Genomic DNA, 18,306 nt, shown 5'->3' with positions numbered 1-18,306 from the left:
CCATCTTAAAAAAAAAAAAAAAAAGTTCTATATATTGGAGCAGTGATTACACAGCTGTCAAAACTCATCAAACTGTGCGCTTAAATAAGCACACTGATATAAATTGTACCTCAAAACAGTTTATGTTAAAAGTTATAAGGAGTGGTGGGAATGGGTTAGGAGGTTACCTCACAAAATGACTGGGCTCACCACCAAATCAAGATCAGGGTGTTTTAAAAGTTAGAATATGGCCGGGCATGGTGGCTCACGCCTGTAATCCCGGCACTTTGGGGGGCCGAGGTGGGCGGATCACGAGGTCAGGAGATCGAGACCATCCTGGCTAACACGGTGAAACCCCGTCTCTACTAAAAACACAAAAAAGTAGCCGGGCGTGGTGGCGGGTGCCCCAGCTACTTGGGAGGCTGAGGCAAGAGAATGGCATGAACCCGGGAGGCGGAGCTTGCAGTGAGCCGAGATTGTGCCACTGCACTCCAGCCTGGGTGACAGAGCAAGACTCCATCTCAAAAAAGAATACAAACTTGAAATGCAAAATTACTTAAAAAGAAATAAATGAGAAACACCTAAAAATGCCAAGTCTGACGGTCACTAGTTTTAGTTAAGCACGCTACCCTTCTTCCTCTGTCCCATTTCTCGTTTCGTTTATTATAATTAGTATGGCTTTCTCATCATTTTAATTATTGATGAAGCCTGATTTTTACCCACAACTATTTTTTCACATACACAGAATTAGTTACCAACAAAGACAGTACCAAAAAATAAGTATCTTATTTATTGAGTGCGTATCATGTGCACAGTGACAGGAAATGCAGCAGTTTGTTGTGAACAATGCTTTGGAGTCAGTCAGAACTGACTTCGGATTGTGCCACTAACTTTATAACTTTTGGTAAAGTTATTTAACTTATCTGAGATGATTTTCTCATCTGCAAAATTAGGATAATAATGCCTACCACTCAAGAACTATTAATAAATGAGTTCATATACATAAAGTACCTAGCACACAGTAAACAAAACTCTCAAGACATGTCACAAGATAAGACAGTATGTGTCAGTAAGTGCTAACAGTTTCAGCACAGATTGCAAATCCAGCATAAACTAAAGGAGGAGACCATTAAGGAGAATAGACAGAAAGCTGAGGAGAAATATGAACTGCAAAGATATAAGGCTTGAAAGAAATGGAAGCTACTTCAGGAAAAAAAAGAGGGAAATAAAAGACTGACCATGACATACTCTAGACAGAGAGAGATGACCCTTAACCAAGACATGTGAGAGAAAAGTGGGAAACATGGCTGGACATGGCTAGTCTATAACAAAGCCTTAAAAGGCAAGTATATAAGATGAGATTGGTAGCAAATTAGCAAAGCAATACTGAGAAGAACATGATACCGAAACAGGTGCAAGAAGGTAGTAGGTCAGGAAGGCCACCAAAGAGATAAAGAACACGGACAAAGAGTAACAACATTGGAAAGAGAAAGAGACACACAGGTTAACTAAAGAAAAAACCATGACAGTTACTGCAAAGAACAGTAATGTCAAATAAAACTTTCTGCAATAATGAAATGTTCTCTCTGTGTACTAATACAATGGTGTGGTTGTTGAAATGTATTTTAATTCAAACTTAAACAACAACATATGGCTAGTGGCTACCATATTGAATACCGTAACAATAAAAGAAGTAAAAGGAGAGCAGGCTGAGCATGGTGGCTGACGACTGTAATCCCAGCACTTTGGGAGGCCAAGACAGACAGATCACTTGAGGTCAGGAGTTCAAGACCAGCCTGGCCAACATGGCAAAACCCTGTCTCTACTAAAGATATAAAAATTAGCCAGGCATGGTAGTACATGCCTGTAATTCCAGCTACGGGGGAGACTCAGGCACGAGAATCATTTGAACCAGGTAGGCAAAGGTTGCAGTGAGCCAAGACTGAGCCATTGCACTACAGCCTGGGTGACGGAGTGAGACTTTGTCTCCAAAAGTAAATAAATAAATAAAAAGAGCAGAAAAGTGAAAAGTGAGGATACAAATACAGATTGCTAAGAGCAAAAGTGTAAAAAGACACTTATCTGACTAACCTAGACTAAGACACTGATCTGACTAACCTAGACTAAGACACATTGAATTTGAAGAGATAAGTTGCTTAATAAAAAACATAAGAATACTGAGTTCTGCCATAATCACTCAGAGGAGCAACAGCAACACAAAACGTGGATTGTTATGTCAACTTTCTCTGAATGCAAAAGAACTCATTCCGTGCTTATCAACTAGTAGTGTTAAGATCTTAAAAATCTAGATTAAAGTATTTTAGCTGACTTGCAATATTGAAACAAACACACTTAAAACAAGCACCTTACATGTCTATCTTTTTCTATCAACTAAAACAAAACAAAGGAAAAAAGAACAACAAAAAAAGAAAAACCCAAAGATATTCCTGGATTCTTGGGGTAGAAAAGAATATGTGTATGCATATTTTATTTTCCAATTCAGAAGGTTCCTTTTCATTATGTAACAGCCTAAAAGATACTAATATTCTGACATTATACTTCTTCAACTATAAAAATAAAGGAATATGGCTGGGCGTGGTGGCTCATGCCTGTAATTCTAGCACTTTGGGAGGCCGAGGTGGACGGATCACGAGGGTCAGAAGATCGAGACCATCCTGGCTCACATCGTGGAACCCCATCTCTACTAAAAATACAAAAAATTAACTGGGCGTAGTGGCAGGCGCCTGCAGTCCCAGCTACTCGGGAGGCTGAGGCAGGAGAATGGTGTGAACCCAGGAGGTGGAGCTTGCAGTGAGCCAAGATCATTCCAACTCCACTCCAGCCTTGGCGAGACATCGAGACTCCGTCTCAAAAAAAATAAAGGAATATAAAAGGACAAGAGCTCTGATTAGTAGTATTATGTCATGTTAACCTAAACCAAACAATTTAGAAATCTGACGTACCAGGGCAGGAATTGTAAAGTACTTCCTGTACTGGGCCACGCAGCAAATATTTTAGGCTTTGTGGGCCATACCGTCTCAGTGCCAACTCTGCCATTACAGCATGAGAGCAGCTACATACACATAAATAAATGGGCATGGCTGTATTCAAATACAACTTTCTTTACAAAAATAGTGGACAGGCTGAATTTGACCCTCAGGCTTTAATTTATACGCCCCTCTACTACAGGAAAGAACAGAACTACTTTATCTTTGGCTGTTATTACAAGAGCAATCTGATATTTTACCTTCATACGGATGGCAATTTTCAGATAAATTACTGGTTTTGGCGAGCTTTCTCATATTTTCAGGTAGATCCTCAAGCTTCCTCTTCAAGACAGTTTTGCTTCTCATATCTTCTGTGTCTGAGTCCCCACCCACATTCTTTTTCCTACACTGAATTAAATTAATCAATTCTTTGACTCTATCCTTATCATAATCCAAAGAATGAGATGATCTTTGCTTTCCAGATATAATGGCTTCACCTCTTGAGTTATTTCGTTTTCCAAATTTCATTTTTGTACCATTCATTTCTTCTTCTTGACCTTCATAATCTGAAAGTGGACTAAACTGTTGAAGTTTTCTATTTTCTTCAAATAGTTCTTTTAATTTACAAATAGGTAACTGATACACTTCAGGCCGAAAAATATAGGCATGCAAACAAGTATCAATATGGGATTTATTTCTGGGAGCTGAGTATAAGAACTTTTTATCATCTAATCGTGAATCATACGGAAACATAATAAACTCTCGTTTACCTGAACCAAAACCTCGCTTAAAAAATTCACTCACATACTTTTCAACAACAGAATGAAAATTTATAGCGCTTATATTTTTGAATTCCTTTCGACACTGAATCAAAGAAAATTGTAAAAATTGAGCTATTTTTAATACATCTGGCATGCTCTCATGCCTCTCCTGTGGTGCTGCACTGGTTGAACCTTTTTGCGCTGTAAATAAAAAAAAAAAAGCAAACCATGTTAGCAATCAAGAAACTAATCAAATACAGATCTAAGTACTGCCAAATAAGTATAAAAACATTTATACATTAATGTTGAACCAGACGAGTATGTACCCTAGTACATATATACAATATAAGCAAATATATGAATAGCATGCTTGTAAAGTCCAGGATCCTAAAACAGGCCAATAAGAAACTAAAACAAATGAAAAAGCAGAATGCATTTTTAAAGGAAAAACCACCCACTCATTGAAGATCTTACTTCCTACTGCCCCCAGGAAATTCAAATAGTGGCAAGCAACATGTAAGAAGAAATAGAGACAGAACAAGATCTGAGGCTCCAAGCAAAATAGTCCTGCATGTCATCCCTTCCTCTTATAAAGTAGTAACTAACTTCACATGAACAGATATGTAGATGCTGAGTAGCCACAACTGAGAAACTCATCCTTAATCCAACAGTAAAATAAAGCCATTAGTGGGAACTTTAGCTTAACACATAGTATTAAAGTTCATTCTTAGAAAAGGTAGTTAACAAATCTTGTCTTAATATTAGCGCCAAAAATTCTTATTAATTTTGAATGGCCTAATATTTATCCTGGCAAATGATGCTTTAGAATTACTAAAATTTGAATGCAAAATTTAACTAAGCTAAAAAATAATCATACAAAACCCTCATAGATTGGGCATAGTGGCTCATGCCTGTAATCCCAGCAGCTTGGGAGGCTGAAGTAGTTGGATTGCTTCAGGCCAGGAGTTCAAGAACAACCTAGACAACATAGTGAGATACTGCTTCTAAAGGAAAAAAAAAAAAATTTAAACTTAGCTAGGTGTGCTGGTGCACGCCTGTAATCCCAAGCTACTCAAGAGGCTGAGGCAGGAGAATCACCTGAGCCTAGGAGGGAGGGCAAGGCTGTATGTAGTGAGCCATGATCGCACCACTGCCTGAGCAACAGAGTGAGACTCTATCTCTAAAATAAATAAGTAACCCTCATAACTAAGCTACAGTACTATAACAATTATAATCAAGCTTTATGAGAGCACTGATAAACACAAATTAATTTTTCATAGTTAAAAAAAAATTGTCGGCCAGGCACAGTGGCTCACGCCTGTAATCCCAGCACTTTGGGAGACTGGGGCAGGAGGATCACTTGAGGTCAGGAGTTCGAGACCAGCCTGGCCAACATGGTGAAACCCCGTCTCTACTAAAAATACAAAAAAATTAGCTGGGCATGGTGGTGGATGCCTTGTAATCCCAGCTACTCAAGAGGCTGAGGCAGGAGAATCACTTGAACCTGGGAGGTGGAGGTTGCAGTGAGCTGAGATCGCGCCACTGCACTCCAGCCTGGGCAAGAAGAGCAAAACTCTGTCTCAAAAAAAAAAAAAAAAAAAAAACATATAATTTGTGTCTTATATTGCTAATACCTCTTAACCCCCAGTATTTCCTGAAACATGATGTAAGAAAGACAGAATGTTTAGTAAGTTATCTGGAAAATTTCAATGAAATGTTAAGTATCTATAAGTAACCAGATTTAGATATTCAAAGAACTTACAAGTAACTAGGCTTCTAGGTTCTTGAAATAGAAACAAAGCATGTAGGACTCGAGACTTGGCAGTCTGATATTCTAAAAAACAGAAGCCAAACTCATTAGCAATGTGTTGTAACTAAAAAGTTAAGACAGAATTGTAAAAATTAAAGAGAGACCACCTACCATATGGAGGAACCATCTGATAAGGGGAGAGAAGAAAAAGGTATCCTCGGTCTCCCAAAGGTTTAACAAGAACCTGTATTTTGAGGCGAAGGAAGAAGTTGTATCTGCTTTATTATTATTCACCATAAGGCAGACACACAGCATTTTCTACTAATTGTAAAGAAAAAAAGTTCTTAATCATCTTTTAAGAAAAAATATTGCTAATGAATTAGTTAACTCTTTCTACCAACTCTGCTAATTAACAGGATTCCAATCACATAAAAATTCCTTGGTTTTCATAACATTAATGAGAAAATGTTACTGAAAGAACTCCCCTAACTGCAAAACCACGTTAATTTTTCCCTGAAGCTAAAATACAAGAACGAAATTAAAGACTTCAAATATTTTCTTCATCAATTCAAAAGACATGTTTATTAATGGCCAGGGTAATGTGCTAGATGCTAGATATAAAACATGCTTCGAAACACTGCGTTGCAGGAGTTCAGACTAATCGCAAACCCAATGTGTTGCCATAATCTAACTGCACACATATTACATGAACACTTTTCACATGTAAGGCACTTTGCCCAGAGATATCCAAATACAAGCAACACAAGATCCTTGATCACAAGAAGTTTATAATTAGGGAGACAGAGTACCACAATAAATACCAGTAATTACATAAGACAGAAAAGTTCCCTAAGAGATTTACAAAATAACAGAAATGGAAAAATACAGTTTGTTTACGGTAGTAAAAGATGGTCAAGAAAGCTTTACTGAAGGTGTATCAAAAGTGGATTTTGAAGGATGGGTACACTGACAAGAGCCTGAGATTATAGGAAGGACATTTCAGTAGAGGCAACACCATGAGCAAACGTGAGTTATAATGGACAGTTTACAAACATCACAGCATTTATCACTGGCAACAGGGTGAGGACAGACTAGGATAAACATGTAAGACAAGTCGGGAATGAAAGATCATGGGTTAGCTGTAAAAAGACCAGAAGCCAGGTTGGCCAGGAATGTCCTTGAGAGCATACCCCTTTGAACTAGTGTTTCCTTAAAACAACAGTAAGAAAGAAGACTTGACAGCACTGTGCAGGAGGCAGAAAAACAATCTAATGCAAATAATTTATTTCAGGGGCTACTGCAATAGTTCACAATGTTTTGGGTAAATGAGAAACTGAGCATGGCAACTGAACACAAAAGGATACCTGAGTTCTGAAAGAAAACTCGTACTACCTAAATTCCTACTAAAACAATTCCAGTAAACAACGTCTGTATAAAAACGAATAATTCCGAGGACAAAAAGTAACTGTGCTACTAATTCACATTTAATAAAAACATTGTTTGAACACTCAAAAGTGGTGTTGTGTTTGGGGGTTTCAGGTAGTGTAGTTGACCACCTTCTCCAGGGTCAACTTCTCCTTCAGTTCAATCTGTGCCAAAAATGAGTCTTAGATACCTGGTGCTCAAGGAGTTTATTTTAGTGGAAGCAGGCTGGTGGCGTGAGCCAGATAAAGTCAGGGGGTCAGATGACTAATGACTAGGAAGGTCTCCATCTGAAGACCATTCTAAACTTTGGGGAATCTTTCCCCATTTTTATTGCCTGGATTCCGTGAGGGTCGGTTATCAGGTCTTTCTTTTATAAAGGTAGTTTAAATATTCTTGTAAGGGTGAACTTTGTTGTAAGGTTCCTAATAGTTACATCTGTGCTGAGGTGGCCTTGTTTCCTAAAAATCCCAGGGCCAAGGTTAAAAATCCTGAGGCCAAGTTACATCATACTGCTGACATACAGTATTGGCCCTGTAAAACATTTAACCAGAGCCGGGCACGGTGGCTCATGCTTGTAATCCCAGCACTTTGGGAGGCCGAGGCGGGCGCATCACGAGGTCAGGAGATCGAGACCACGGTGAAACCCCGTCTCTACTAAAAATACAAAAAAAAATAGCTGGGCGTGGTGGTGGGCACCTGTAGTCCCAGCCACTCGGAGAGGCTGAGGCAGGAGAATGGCGTGAACCCGGGAGGCGGAGCTTGCAGTGAGCCAAGATTGCACCACTGCACTCCAGCGTGGGTAACAGAGCAAGACTCCGTCTCAAAAAAAAAAAAAAAAAAAAGACATTTAACTGGGTCTTACGGCTACCATTTATAACCACACTAAGTCTCTTAGAGTATACTACAAGTGGACAATGTACCTGAAAATTTTGTTTCAAATACTTTTATCCAAAATATTTTAGATAATACTTCTTTTAATATTTTGTCCAAACTCCTAGTTGATGAAATAAAAAGTTAGGAAGCACAAGTAAGATTTTCATGTTTTGTGCGCACTGACGAAAACCAATTAGATGCCTTTAACCTCTCACTCACTCCAAATACTAGGTTTTATAAATTCCACTACCAGTAACCTAAAGATTCCTGTACTTTAAGGGGGCCCTATGTTTCCAGAAATCCATGGAGTACAGGCAATCTATAATCAGAAACAACACTAAGGCTGACAGAGGCTTCAGCAGTTGTATCTGTGGCTTCAGCCCAATGAAATCCATTCAACTTTGCAGAAAAGAAAAATCCTGGAAATTGTGCTCCTGTTGCCTCTATTTTAGCTGTTTGGTTATTCTTAAAAAAAAAAAAAAAAAAAAAAAAAAAAAAAGGTATTAATCCAATCTCTGGGGTTTTTAATTAGTTTATTCTACTATTTTAAATTTCCAGATAACACTAAAGGTATTATGGCACTCCCCCACCCCCACAAAAAAATAGTATAAATACATGTACAATGGCCAGGCACAGTGGCTCACGCCTGTAATCTCAGCACTTTGGGAAGCTGAAGTGGGAGGACTGCTTGAAGCCAGGAGTTGAAGACCAACCTGGGCAACACAGCAAGACCCCAACTCTACAAAAAAAATTTAAAAAGTAGCCATGTGTGGCATCATATGCCTATAGTCCTGGCTACTTGGAAAGCTAAGGTGGGAGAATTGCCTGATCCTGAGAGTTCAAGCTGTGAAGCTGTGATTGTGCCACGCACTTTAGTACTTCAGCCTAGGCAACAGAGTAAGTCCTGTCTCCAAAAAAAAAAAAAAAAAAAAAAAAAAAAGCTTAGAAGGAAATAAGCTACACTAAAGTGAGATTCAGCAGAAAAAAAAAGATTCAAACACTCAAAGCCATCAAAAATTGGAATTATCAGATGCAAAAAGGAAAATAATCCACTATGAAATCTTTAAAGACATAAAATAATTGGAAGAATTAAAAACATTTTCACACAAAAATGTTTACACTAATGTTCATAGCACCATTATTCATAGTAGCCAAGAAATAGAAATAATTGATAAAAGAACAAACAAAATGTGGTATTATCTACACAATGAAAGAATACTGGGCCATAAAACAGAATGAAGTTCTGATATATGCTACAACATCAATGAGCCTTGAAAATTATGCTTAGTAAAAGAAGCCAGGCACTGAAGGCCACATATTGCTTGACTCTATATAAAATGTTCAGAGCAGATAAATCCATAGAGACAGTAGTAGATTAATGGCTGTTAGGGATTGGGAAGGGGGAATGTACAGTGAATTCTAAGATGAAAATGTTCGGGAATTAGATAGTGTTGATGGTTGCACAACAATGTGAATCTACTTAAAAAAAAAAAACATGAAATTATATACTTTAAAATGGCTAAAATGGCCGGGCACGGTGGTGCACACCTGTAATGCCAGCACTCTAGGAGGCCAAGTTCAAGAACAGCCCAGGCAATATGGCAAAACTCTGTCTCTACAAAACATACAAAAATCAGGCAGGTGTGCTGGTACGCACCTGTAGCCCCAGCTACCCAGGAGGATGAGGTAAAAGGATCACTGGACCCCAGAAAGTCGAGGGTGCAGTGAGCCAGGATCACACCACTGCACTCCAGCCTGGATGACAAAGCAAGACCCTGCCTATTAAAAAAAAAAAAATGGCTAAAATGGTTAATTTTATGTTATGTGAATTTTATTTCACTTAAAAAATATTGGCAAAGAATACCGGAATATAACGTGCACCTCCTAGAACTCTGCCTGGCATATAATAGGTACTCACTAAATACTTCTGAAAGAATTAACAAGAACCTGCTATAAAATAACCAGGCAGATCCAAAAAATTCAAATATAACTTTTAAAAATAAAAAACATTCCCTGTGAAATTAAAAACACAATAAATAAATAAAGCAACAAATGAGACATAGCTAAATACAGGATTTTTAAACTAGAAGATAGTTATGATGAAGTTACTTAGAATGCAGCACAGAGAAACAAATAGATGGAAAACATAAGACAAGGTTAACAGACGTGGAAAATATGCCTCTTCAGAGTCCTAAAAAGACAGACCAGGCTGGGTGCAGTGGCTCACGCCTGTAATCCCAGCACTTTGGGAGGCCAAGGCCAGTGGATTACCTGAGGTCAGGAGTTCACGACCACTGGCCAACATGGCGAAACCCTGTCTCTACTAAATACACGAAATTAGCCAGGCGTGGTGGCACACACCTACAATCCCAGCTACTCGGGAGGCTGAAACAGGAGAATTGCTTGAACCCAGGAGGTGGAGGTTGCAGTCAGCCAAGACCATGCCACTGCACACCAGCCTGGTTGACAGAGTGAGACTCCGTCTCAAAAATTAAAAAAAAAAAAAAAAAAGACAGGCTAAAGAAAATGAGGAAGAAGTACAATAAAAGAGCTAACTAATTTTCCAGAAAAAAAGACATAAATCCACAGATATGAAAGGAAAATATATACCAAGCTGGATAAATAAAAATCTACACCTAGATAATGTAACTGCTAAACATCAAAGACAAAAAAAAAAAAAAAGATTTAAAAAGTAACCAGGGGGCAGCAGGGGACCTACAAATGAACAATTAGACTGAGAGCTAACCCCTAAACAAAAACAGAAGCCAGAAGACACTGCAGCATAGTCGAAGTGCAAGAAAATAGCTGTCAACCCAGAATTGTGTACCCAGCACCCAACAATTATAGATTATACATTTTTCTCAAACACAGAACTCAAACACAGAAGGAGCATGTACAAAAATTGACCACATAGTAGATCTTAAAGTCTCAACAAATTTCAAATAATCACCATTGTTGATTACAATGCTATTAAATTAGAAATAAAAAAGACAAAAGTATCCCTGTTTCCCTATACACATACCTCTACATCATATATCAAAGTTTTAAAAAAATTGGAAACTAAAAAATAAAAATTTCTTAGAAATGAATAATGAAAATACTGCACATTAAAACGTGAAATGCAACTAAAGCAGTACTTACAACTGAGTATTTATTGACTATTTTTCTGACTTAAAGACAGAAATAGCAAAACAAGTCTCAAAAAAGTAAAAGTTGGCCAGGGTTGGTGACTCACCCTGGTAATCCCAGCACTGTGGGAGGCCGAGGCAGGCAGATAACTTGAGCCCAGGAGTTTGAGACCAATCTGGGCAACATGATGAAACCCTGTCTCTACCAAAAATACAAAAATTAGCCAGGTGTCATGGAACATGCCTGTAATCCCAGCTACTTGGGAGGCTGAGGCAGGAGAATCCCTTGAACCCGGGAGGCAGAGGTTGCAGTGAGCTGAGATTGTGCCATTGCACTCCGGCCTGGGGGACAAGAGCGAAACTCTGTCTCAAAAAAAAAAAGACAGAGATGGTATAAGAAAGGAAAATTGCAGGTCAATCTCATTCATCATCATAGATACAAAATTCCTAAACAAAAGCCAAACCCCACAATTTACTTTAAAAGCTGTGGCAGGGGTGGGCAGGGCTCAGGGGGTTGTTTCTATACAAGCAATGCCGGGGTAGTTTAATATTGGAAAACTGTAAATATAACTCACCTTAGTAGGTCTACAGAATAAATACCATGTGTGATGGTTAATTTTTTATGTCAACTTGATTTGGCCAGGGAGTGCCCAGGTATTTAATCAAGTATTTTTCTGGGTGTTCCTGTCAAGTTATTTTCGGATGAGTTTACAACCAATAGACTGAGTAAAACAGGCCAATCCCTAATGTAGGTTGGCCATATCCAATCAGCTGAAGGCCTAAATAGAACAAAAGGCAAACCCTAACCCCCACAAAAAGAGAATTCCTCCTGTCTTCCAAGTTGGGATGTCAACTGTTCCCTGCCTTCAGACTTGAATTGAAACATTGGCTCTTCCTGAGTCTTGAGCCTGCCAGCCTTAGAACTATACCATTGGCAGTCCTGGTTCTTGCAACTGCATACTCAGACTGAAACTATACCACTGGCTCTCCTGGGTCTCCAGCTTGTTAACTGCAGATATGATCTTGGGACATGTCAGCCTCCATAAATGTGTGAGCCAATTCTTTACAATAAATCTCTTTTTACATACCACCCCCACCATACACTATTGGTTCTGTTTCTCTGCAGAACCCTAAAATACTGTGTGACCAGACTGATAAATGCAACCCCCGACCCAAAACAAAAACCATTTGCTAAAATTCAAAATCCATTTATGGTTAAAAAAATAAAGAAGCAAAGTTTAAAACATAAAAAATTACTGTGGACTTCCTACTTAATGGTAAAATGTTATAAGGCTTTTTTTCCTTTAAATCAAGAAGGCAAGAATGCCCAAAATCACCATTTTTATTCAACTTCTTAGTACAGATCCTAGACTGCACATTAACATGGAAAAAGAAATAGTATATAGTAGTTCCCTCTTATCTGCAGAGGATATATTACAAGACCCCCAGTGAATGTCTGAAACCACAGATAGTAACAAACCCTATGTTTTTTTCCTATGTATACATACCTACATAATAAAGTTTAACTTTTAAATTAGGCATACTAAGAGACTAATGACAATAATTAATAATAAAACAGAACATGCTGGGCATGGTGGCTCATGCCTATAATACCAGCACTTTGGGAGGTCGAGGCATGAGGGTTGCTTAAGGCCAGGAGTTTGAGACAAGCCTGGGAAACACAGTAAGACCCCGTTCTCTATTAAAATTTTTTAAAAATAGATAAATTTTAAAAACTAGCTGTGCATGGTGGTATACACCTGCAGCCCAGCTACCCAGGAGGCTGAGGTGGGAGAATCACTTAAGACTAGGAGTTCAAGGCTGCAGTAGCTATGATCATATCACACCACTGTACTCCAGCCTGGGCAACAGAATGAGATCCTGTCCCCCCACCAAAAAAATAGAGTAACTGTAGCAACATATAATAATAAGGGTTACATAATGTGGTCTCTCTCTCTCTCCCAAAATCTTATTGTATTGTACTCACCCTTCTTATGATGACGTGAGATGATGAAATGCCTATGTGATGAGATGGAAGTGAGGCTGATGACATAGACATTGTGATGCAGCATTAGGCTACTACTGAAAACTAATTTAAAACTTATTATTTCTGGAACTTTCCATTTAGTATTTTCAGACAACAGCTGACCACAGGTAACTGAAACTACAGAAAGCAAAACCAAGGATAATAGGGGACTGCTATAAAGATGAGAGGAAAAAAATAAAACCTTCCAGATAATGAATTCTATATAGAAACCCCCAAAAATGTACAAAAATAAACACTTCATTCAAATTTCACATTGATCTGCATTAAATCAATATGTAAATATCAATTACATTTCTATATACACAAGAAACAGAAAATGTACTAACATGGAAAATACTATTCACAGGCCAGGAGTGGCAGCTCACACCTGTAATCCCAGCACTTTGGGTGGTTGAGGCAGGCAAATCACTTGAGGTCAAGAGTTCAAGACCAGCCTGGCCAACATGGCAAAACCCCATCTCTACAAAAAATACAAAAAAAATTAGCCAGGTATGGTGGTGCATGCCTGTAGTCCCAGCTACCCGGGAGGCTGAGGCAGGAGAATTCCTTGAACCTGGGAGGCAGAGGATGCAGTGAGCTGAGATCACACCACTGCATTCCAGCCTGGGTGAGAGAGCGAGAATCTGTCCCCCTCCCCCCGCAAAAAAAAGAAAATACTATTTACAAAAGCATCAAAAAATGTAAGACAGCTGGGGATAAATCTAACAAAAAATGAGCAAGACTTGTATCCAGAAAATTCCGAAACTCTATTAAAAGAATACACTAGGCTGGGCGCAGTGGCTCACACCTGTGATCCCAGCACTTTGGGAGGCTGAGGTGGGCAGCTGATGAGGTCAGGAGTTCGAGACCAGCCTGACCAACATGGAGGAAGTCCCGTCTCTACTAAAAATACACAATTAACCAGGCGTGGTGGAGCATGCCTGTAATCCCAGCTACTCTGGAGGCTGAGGCAGGAGAACTGCTTGAATTCAGGAGGAGGAGGTTGCGGTGAGCCGAGATCACACCATTGCACTCCAACCTGGGCAACAAGAGCGAAACTCCGTCAAAAAAAAAAAAAGAATACACTAAAGAAAGGGCGAGATGGCCAGGCACAGTGGCTCACGCCTGTAATCCCAGCACTTTCGGAGGCCAAGGCGGGCAGATCATGAGGTCAAGAGTTCGAGACTAGCCTGGCCTACATGGTAAAACCCCATCTCTACTAAGAATACAAAAATTAGCTGAGCATGCTGGCGGGCGCCTGTAATCCCAGCTACTCCAGAGACTGAGGCAAGGGAATCACTTGAACTCAGGAGGCAGAGATTGCAGTGAGCCGAGATCACGCCACTGCACTCCAGCCCAGCAACAGAGCGAGACTCCGTCTCAAAAAGAAAAAAAAAAGTCAATATAATCTTATTTCGTTTATCATCTCCCTGGGTGAAAAGAAAACTTCCCTGGATTTCTAAGTACTATTGCAAAAAGTCCTAGCCTTCTAATATACAAAAATGTATATGATATAAAGATAAGGGAATGTTCGCTTTCATATCCCCCACAAATATTTTACTCTTCACATACCTTAAGATTTAGATCTGTAGCCATTTATCTAGTTAATTGCTCTGCTCCACAATAATAAAACTTATTTTATCTCCCTGAGGGCATCAAGTGGGGTAGATTAAGAGATTACAGCAAAGAGATGTTCCTAGGTTAAGTCCAGAGGTGCCAAGAAGACTATGGAGATCTCCCTAGGTATTTACATTTCAATATGGAATGAGTTTCCAGGAATTTGGAAATGTCTCTTGGTCCAAGAGGGCTAAATAAATGGCTCCTGAAGAGATTTTATTTATATACCAAAGAGTTGGAGTTAATATTCATAACATTTCAAAGAGACACATTCAGGATAGGAGGGAATAGCTGCCTCTTCCCTTTTATAAGCAGAGAGAAATATTTGTCCCCACCGCTTACCTATGTAGTATGCAGCTACTCAGGATAAGTGGCTTAGGTCTGCATGCCCTAGGGAGTTAAGGACTAGGGCAAAGGAGGGCCAATACATTTTTACTTACTGTGGGGTATTCACAAAATCTGTCTCTGATTCAGAAAACCTTGTGTGCATATCTTAGACAAAAATTAAAAATCAGTATTCCTCAATGCACTGCTCATTATCAACAGAACTATGAATAAAGTAGCTATAGATGGAATAATCCCAGTGAGGCCTGCTGGAAAACGGACAGCCACACAATTCCTAGGTACATTAGATTCTAGGAGTGTATCCTTGTGGAATGCTAGCAACCTTTAAGATCTAGGATTTTACTTTACTTCTTGATTCTGGAAAAGACCCAGTCTTCCATGAACATAATGTAATACTTGGTCAGGTGAGAAACGAAATGCCATCTTTCCTATCCTGATCCTCACTATCAGTAACTGAAAAGATATTGTAATTTTCTGATAAACCCCTCATTGTCCAAATTCTCAATACTCACTCTCTGAAACACAAAAACCAAATAGATTTGAGTGACTCAGTATCTCTCTATATCCAAACCTACTATCTCAACTTTCACTTTCGGAACTCGGGAACTGAATAAATTTTGATAAGGAATGCTTTCATTGTAGTCAGGCTTTCAGAGGAAAACAAGCAATGTAATATAAACATAAAATTATGTTCATATGCAGTGAGAAAGTAAGAAGGAAGGGCCGGGCGCGGTGGCTCACCCAACACTTTGGGAGGCCGAGGTGGGTGGATCACTTGAGGTCAGGAGTTTGAGATCAGCCTGGGCAACATGATAAAACCCCGTCTCTACTAAAAATACAAAAATTAGCTGGGTGTCGTGGCACATGCCTCTAATCCCAGCTACTCGAGAAGCTGAGGCAGAAGAATCGCTTGAATCCGGAAGGTTGAACCCAGAGGTTGCAGTGAGCTGAGACTGCGCCACTGCACTCCAGCCTGGGCGAGACAGAGTCTGTCTCAAAAAAAAAAAAAAAAAAAAAAAGAGAGAGAGAGACAGAGAAAGAGTGTGTGTGTGTTTTAATTCTAGGACATTTAATTGAAAGGTTTCTAGCCTGTAAGTCAAAGAGTCGCAAGGGTTTTATAACTCTGCCTGTAAGTTTTATGTCAATCTGACTATCCCATCTATAAACAAGAGACTGATTAAGCATATACATATGAAAATAATTAAATTCTATGTAGCCATTAAACATGAAGTTGCACATTCTGAAACTCAAAGATATTTGACTGCCATTCGACTACCTGGAAACTGAGGCTCAACAAAGCGAGAAGTAAAAAGTCAACTGTTGTAAAACTTGTATTAAATGGCACACCTATGCAAAAAAGTTGTATCCCTCTTTCTTGGAACTTCCCACCACCATTTAGCAAGACAAAAAGAAACCTTGGAACAGCCACTTCCCTTCTCTACAACCACCTCCTCACCTTCAGCTAAACCACATATATTGGCATCACATTCATTTTCCATTCACTTCTCAACCCATCACAATCTGAAGTTTGACCCAATCCCTCTACCCAAACTAGATACACTTCAGTATTAAATTGGACCTTACCTCAAAAATATCCCATAAATCATCTCTTCTTATATCATTACCTTTCTCATCCCAGCCACCACCACCCTGTAATGTAATAGTTTCTACCTCATCTCCCCTCTTCAATTTATTCTCTACAGAGAAACATAATTATTCAAAACACAGATCTATGTTGCATACACTTTCAAAGTTTCAATGCACACCCTTGAAAACCCTTCAAAATCTGCTGCTCTTAGGATCAAATCTAAATTTCCAAACACTTGAACATTGCCTGAATGACGCTGTATGACACAGGTCCCTACTACTTTCCCCCAACTACTCTAGTCTTCCTTTATCTCCTCAACCTCACCGAGTTTACTGTTCCTGGATTTTCTTTTTTCTTGTTTTTTGAGATGGAGTCTCGCTTTTGTCGCCCAGGCTGCAGCGCAATGGCACGATCTTGGTTCACCACAACCTCTGCCTCCCGGGTTCAAGCGATTCTCCTGCCTCAGCCTCCCAAGTAGCTGAGATTACACCACACCAAGCTAATTTTGTATTTTTAGTAGAGACACAGTTTCTCCATGTTGGTCAAGATGGTCTCGATCTCCTGATCTCATGATCTGCCCGCCTCGGCCTCCCAAAGTGCTGGGATTACAGGCGTGAGCCACTTCGCCCAGCCTGACAATCAAATTCTTAATCACAAAGTGTAATAAAGATATTCCATGGGGACTGGGCACGGTGGCTCACACCTCTAATTCCAGCATTTTGGGAGGCTGAGGCGGGCAGATCACGAGGTCAGGAGATTGAGACCATCCTGGACAACACGGTGAAACCCCGTCTCTACTAAAAATACAAAAATTAGCTGGGTGTGGTGGTGTGCACATGTAATCCCAGCTACTCGGCTGAGGCAGGAGAATTGCTTGAACCCAGAAAGGTGGAGATTACAGTGAGCCGAGATCGCGCCACTGTACTCCAGCCTGGTGAGACAGCAAGACTCTGTCTCAAAAAAAAAAAAAAAAAAAAAGATATTCATGGGAAAGACTGGTTTGCACAAGCTCCAATACCATGGCCCAAATACAAGAATACCAGAACCACAGTAAAACACTGTTAACTAAACAGCAGCAACAGACAGACACCTCATGGTACTTTCAGAGGCAAAAATAAACTGAAACACTAATATGATCACACATGAATATGCATATTTGTAAGAAAGAATGAGAAACATTAAAAAACCTTTCACTCACAAGTTTTTCTCTGTCTAGTTTTTGCAGTAAACTCTCCATGTTACTTCCAATTCTTGTCTTTTCTACAACTTCATAAAGGCTGCAATACATTCCATTCTTCAAAACTGACATAAGAAAAATACATAGTAAATATCCAAACCAAGTCTGCTTCCAATGCATTTCAATAAAATTAAATTACCTTACCTTCATTTGGACCTAAGTATGTTTCCTTATAAAACAGTGCTGGAGGGATTTTCTGTTTCAGATGATCAATACTCATAACTGTTTCAACATCTAACTTCTCAGGTCTGAAAGAAAATTTAAAAAACATGTTTGCCTTATCTGTATTTTCAACTCTAGCAATCTTAACATATACACAAAAAAGTTTACTTGATGTAAAAGAGAAGAGCATATCTACTAATATCTCACCTTATTCTAAACATCTTTTGTTTTGTTTGTGACAGTCTCACTCTGTCACCTAGGCTAGAGTGCAGTGGTGTGATCACAGGTCACTGCAGCTTCAACCTCCTAGGATCAAGTGATTCTCCCACCTCAACCTACAGGGCAGCTGGGACTACAGGCATGTGCCACCACGCTGGGGTAATTTTGGTTTTTTTGGGTCTTTTTGTAGAGACAAGGTCTCCTTACGT

General features: G+C 39.4%; 1 protein-coding gene across 9 annotated transcripts in view; it reads right to left on the bottom strand.

Annotated features, from left to right (window-relative positions):
• Positions 1-18,306, bottom strand: part of TASOR (transcription activation suppressor) — a 65,602-nt gene that overhangs the window by 23,822 nt on the left and 23,474 nt on the right. For all 9 annotated transcript variants that reach the window (XM_032153958.2, XM_032153960.2, XM_032153957.2 and 6 more), the window contains 5 exons: positions 17,861-17,964; positions 17,678-17,781; positions 5,649-5,721; positions 5,490-5,561; positions 3,227-3,928 (listed from right to left, as the gene is read on the bottom strand). In XM_032153958.2, coding sequence (XP_032009849.1) covers positions 3,227-3,928; positions 5,490-5,561; positions 5,649-5,721; positions 17,678-17,781; positions 17,861-17,964 — 1,055 coding nt within the window. The remainder of the gene's footprint in view (positions 1-3,226; positions 3,929-5,489; positions 5,562-5,648; positions 5,722-17,677; positions 17,782-17,860; positions 17,965-18,306) is intronic.

Source organism: Hylobates moloch, unplaced genomic scaffold, assembly GCF_009828535.3.
Source record: "Hylobates moloch isolate HMO894 unplaced genomic scaffold, HMol_V3 SCAFFOLD_5, whole genome shotgun sequence".
Lineage (NCBI taxonomy): Eukaryota > Metazoa > Chordata > Mammalia > Primates > Hylobatidae > Hylobates > Hylobates moloch.
Note: the sequence above shows the minus strand (reverse complement) of the source record. Positions and strands in the feature narration are given on the sequence as shown.